Consider the following 5,012-nt stretch of genomic DNA (forward strand, 5'->3'; position numbering starts at 1 on the left):
CGTTCTGCTGAACGCACCCATTGTCGTATCCTCTGCGCAGAAGTAACACGAGTGAAACGTCATAACCTTGAACCGTAATCGTAAGCCGGTATTCATAGTCGGTTCTTATTTAAAGACCGTCTTAAGTAATGTCTTAAGATGCCAATGCGGCTCTCTGATTGGTTCGTGACACCTCAAGATAGAACTTAAGACGATCTTGAATATAAGAACTGACTATGAATACCGTTCGTAGTCACAAAATTTTCGTCCTGTGTCCAAAGATTATTATAAACGCCTTATGGTCAAAACATAACCTATTTCAATTGACGACTTTTCTAAAAATCTCTGTGGTTCAGGGCTGGTTCTTCGAGTTTGTTTATTCAAAAAATATCCGATCACGCATATTATACTGAACATTTTTTAAATGAAAATTTAGAACTCGAAAACTATTCGGAAGTTGAAGAAAATTTTGGCGATTTTGTTGATAAATTAGATGAACTTATTATTGCTTGCGTACAAAGTTATCCTCATTTATATAACAAAAGTGATAAAAATTATAAAGACAACATGATGAAGAAAAAATCATGGGAAGAAATTGCGAGAACATGTCACACATGTTTTTAAAACATTTTTGAGTTTTTTAAAATGTTTTTGTTGGTATATAAAATTTGAAATATTCTAAAAATAAAATTTAATCATTCAGTTGATGAAATACAACAAAAGGTGGAAAAGATTAAAAGATAGATATGGCAAACAAAAAAGAATGAATGACCATGCAATGTGCAGTGGCTGTGCCGCACAAACAATTAAACAGTAGCCATTGTTTGAAAACATGAAATTTATGGAAAAACATATCCAGAGAAGAAGGTATAAATTTATGACAAACCAATTTATAATCATTTTTTTTATTTTAATCATATTGCTGATTGTATTACAGAACTTTTAGCAATGTTTCATGCCAATTTGCCGCCAAACCTCGAAACAATACATTGGACAAATTGAAACCTAGTCTTCAAATTGAAAGGTATATTGTAAATCATACAGTATTTAAATTGTTCTGATTAAATATTCTTGTTTTTTTTGTTATAAGAATTAAAGCAAAAGAATAAAAACATTTATTAAGTTATTAAAAGTACACTCATAAAGATTACTAAATTGCAGGAATACAATTTTAATGAATATAAAAATAAAAATAGCATTTTTTCCAAATAATATTCAAAAACTTGCTTTGACAGTATATATATATTAAAATTGGATATAATTACAATATATCTATTTTGAATCATATACAGGGAGTCGATTGTATATTCCAAAATGAAGTGAAAATTACAAAAGTACGCAAATTCACTAGAATATTTATAATTTAATTGGTCAATAATTAGTAAATTTGCTCACTTTTGTAATTTTTACCTCATTTCCAGATACACAATCGATTCGCTGAATTAGATACAAAATTATCCTTATGCAAAAATGATATGTATGCAGTTATTTTTACTACCCATTCAAACATTATTTCTTCTATTTTTTCTTCCTTCTTTAATAATAGCAATTGATCTTTTATCATTTATTATAAAGAATGTATAATATTTCTGATTTTCATGATCGTTTTATCCGTGCAATTAAATAATTTTTATAGATGTTTTCTAACTACTTTATGAAAATATTAGTCTTTTTAAGATAAAGAAAGAAAAGGTTTACTAAAAGAATTAATGATAATAATTATGAGTGTTGTAAAATATTTTCATTATTTTTTTTAATTGGAAAGCACACCATTTCAATCAAATCAGATCATGGCCCAATCAATTCAAGAATGGAAGAAAATTCAAAGTACATGTACAGAAAATAATCAGATGGAAAGATACAATTCCAGAAAATGTAAGAGTACTTATTTATTATCTTTATTTGATAATAACTGAAAGAAATAAAAATGTTTAAAAAGCGTAGATTTTTGTCTTAAAAAGATGTTAGTAGAAAGGAATAGTGTTTATAGATTTTGATCACCATAGAATAAAGCTATTAAAATATGTGATGTTGTGATATTTGTTGTGATATTGTGATGCTTCAGGAGCACCTTGTAAATTGAGCAAGATTATATATTTATATATCCGAAATACCACAAATCATTTAATAGTTTTATTATATCAAGGTCAAAATCTACAAAAACACTTTCTTTTTTACTAATATTTTTTTATGCAAAAATCAGTCCTTTCTTATCTCCTTTTATTTCAAATAATACATATTGTATATATGTAAATTTGTGCAGGTTTCCTAAAAATAAATTGGAAAAAAGTTCATACGGATTTGCAAGAAACTGTCAAGATTTTAAATCTGGAGTAGCAAATACAAATTCTACGGGAAATCAGACATCAATGTCCTTCAAATCTATATGTACCTTCAATATTTCTGGAGCTAATCCTCAATCTACTCTATCCACAGGAAGATATGAAAATTTTGAACCAATCTTAACAAATACAAATTCTATGGGAAATCAGACATCAATGTCCCTCAAATCTACATACACTGCCAATATCTCTGAAGATAATCCTCAACCTATTCCATGCATAGGAAGATACAAAAATTTTGACAACTTTCTCAGTTATAATGTTGCCATTTCTCCAGACCAAGAAAATTTCGAAATTACTTCGGGAATGTCTGATAACAGCCAGAATATGTTTTCTAATCAATTGGACAAATCTTATTATTCTGCAGATAAAGAAATTACAACTGCAAAATCATCCAATTCGAGTTCACCTTTGTCTAATTATCCGACAAAATGTTTTTCTAATGGCACTCAGCGAAGAAAGCAAATTAAGTCTGATCCACTAGAAGCTTCATTTATATATATATATATATATATATATAAATACTGCAAATGTGTTTAAAGAAAATATACTTAACAAAAAGGAAGAGAAAGAAAATAATTCATCTGTGGATGAACATTTCGCTAAATTTATTGTGTCATGTCTCTTGCAACTCCCGCAACAGGAAAGAAATGAGAAACGCAAAGAAATAATTAATGCATTTTATTTAACTAACAATAAGTAATATTTTAAATGAAATGGTATGCATATTTTTTAACATTTTTCCGTAATTTTAAAGTGATAGTGCAAATATAGCGGGTAGGTAATGCTGTTTGTACACTTGTGATTACTTTTGTGCAATTATTAGTCACTAGTAGTATTTACGAAACAAATTATTTTGAGACTGTACTATAATAATTAAGATTTTATTTTTTTTGTAACTTCTAAGTGAAAGTGCAATTATAGCGAGTAAGTAATGCTGTTTGTACGCTTGTGATTACTTTTGTACAGTTATTAGTCACTAATAGTATTTATGAAACAAATTATTTCGAGACTGCACTATAACATGTTAATTTTTTCTGTATTTTTAAAGTGAAAGTGTGCAAATATAGCGGATAAATAATGCCGTTTATATGCTTGTGATTACTTTTGTGTAGTATATTAGTCACTAATAGTATTTACAAATCAAATTGTTTTCAGACTATAATAATTAAGATTTTAATTTTTTTTCGTAACTTTTAAATAAAAGTGCTAGTACAATGAGTCGGTATAATACCATTTGTATGCTCGTAATTACTTTTGTGCAATATAAACATGTTAATAACAAATAGTACTTATAAATCACTTTTTTGAGACTTTATTTCAATAATTACATGTATGTATTTACATTTTCTATAAAAATAAAAAGTACATGAATAGTGATGAAAAAATATTTCTTTTAATTCATTATATTATCATTAATATATTACTTTGGCTGATCGTTAACGTTTTTACATTTTTTACGAACTTATAATACTATGGCGCTTTGCTTAAGGCAGTGATGCGTTACTTATGGTCCACCGAGTTATAATAAAATATAAAATCATATTTTCTATTTTGCTTAAACAAAATAAACATTGTACGAAAGTACCTATTTTATCTTTATTTAAAAAAAACCTTTAAAAATAACACTTAAAAGAGGTATCACTGATTCAACAAATTTGTTACTAAATAATCTAGAAAATCTAGATTTTATAGCATGGAAATTTTTTTCATTTAACCTGAAAAAAATTTTATAGCTATATAATTTAACATATTAATTCATATATTTTAATATTAAAAAATTTCAAGTTATAAAGTATTTCGCTAAAATATTTAGTAAAAATAAAATTATGAAAACATTTTTTATTTCAAATTTAATTCAATTTTTTATTTATTGAAATATTTTACGTTTATTAAATTTAATATTAAATTAGTCAAAATTTAGGCAGCATGATGTCCTCTTTGAATATATTCAAACTGCCATGGTACTTCGCCTTCTGGAGTCAGAAAATATTGCGCCAAAGTATCTCTTTGCTTTTGGATGCACCTATTATTCATTCTTTATATTAAATAGCCTGTTCCTGAAAATAAAACTATCTGAGTGTAATTGTAAGACGTTGCTCAGGTGATAAAGCTTTTTTTTTGATAAATGCGGCAAGAACATCGTTAATAAAATGTTGAATGTATTCACATCCATCCTTGTATACCGGAAAAATAAATTTGGATCTTCTTTCATCTCTTGAAAAAGATGCTGAAAATCTCCTTGCAACATTCGACGTCTGTTGATTGGTCTCACAAGTCATTTCCTATTTCTCCACCATTTGGCTTTTTGTCTTTTTTTCAAAATCATATACATAGAAGTCAATTGGAAGAACAAAGACGTTATGAAGTCTATATCCTTATCCATTGAACTATAAAATTTAAATTTACAGATTTATTTATTTAGAAAATTCGCGAAACTAATTACATGTTAACAATTACTTTATTATGCTGCAATTGGAAATAATACTTATGTCAATTATGACTGTGTTAAGCTAGAAACAGAGAAAAACGTAAAGCAGGAAATTTTAAACACGATACTTTTTATTATTTTGTTACTTAAACAACAATTCGTTATTTCTCGTTGTTCAAAGCAGAGAGAATCCTTCTCTGATTCAATGGCTGCGTTCAGCAGAGAAAGCAGCTTTGCAACTGTTGTAAAATTCTTCAATA

General features: G+C 27.1%; 1 protein-coding gene and 1 long non-coding RNA gene across 2 annotated transcripts; one reads left to right on the forward strand and one right to left on the reverse strand.

The window, feature by feature from the left end:
* The first annotated feature begins 515 nt into the window (after positions 1–515).
* Positions 516–2,777, forward strand: LOC108730374 (uncharacterized). Its single transcript, XM_018460031.1, has 4 exons — positions 516–846; positions 917–1,003; positions 1,745–1,854; positions 2,243–2,777. The coding sequence occupies exons 1-4, from the start codon at positions 812–814 to the stop codon at positions 2,314–2,316; spliced, it is 306 nt and encodes a 101-aa protein (XP_018315533.1). The 5' UTR covers positions 516–811; the 3' UTR covers positions 2,317–2,777.
* Positions 2,778–4,264: 1,487 nt separating this feature from the next.
* LOC108730375 (uncharacterized) lies at positions 4,265–4,853 on the reverse strand. The gene is made up of 3 exons (XR_001936973.1): positions 4,782–4,853; positions 4,508–4,711; positions 4,265–4,381 (listed from the first exon to the last, which is right to left on the reverse strand). It is a non-coding gene; the product is annotated as an uncharacterized lncRNA (long non-coding RNA).
* Between the last annotated feature and the right edge of the window lie 159 nt (positions 4,854–5,012).

This window comes from Mycetomoellerius zeteki, unplaced genomic scaffold (assembly GCF_001594055.1).
Source record: "Mycetomoellerius zeteki isolate Tzet28-1 unplaced genomic scaffold, Tzet1.0 scaffold900, whole genome shotgun sequence".
NCBI classification, from domain to species: domain Eukaryota; kingdom Metazoa; phylum Arthropoda; class Insecta; order Hymenoptera; family Formicidae; genus Mycetomoellerius; species Mycetomoellerius zeteki.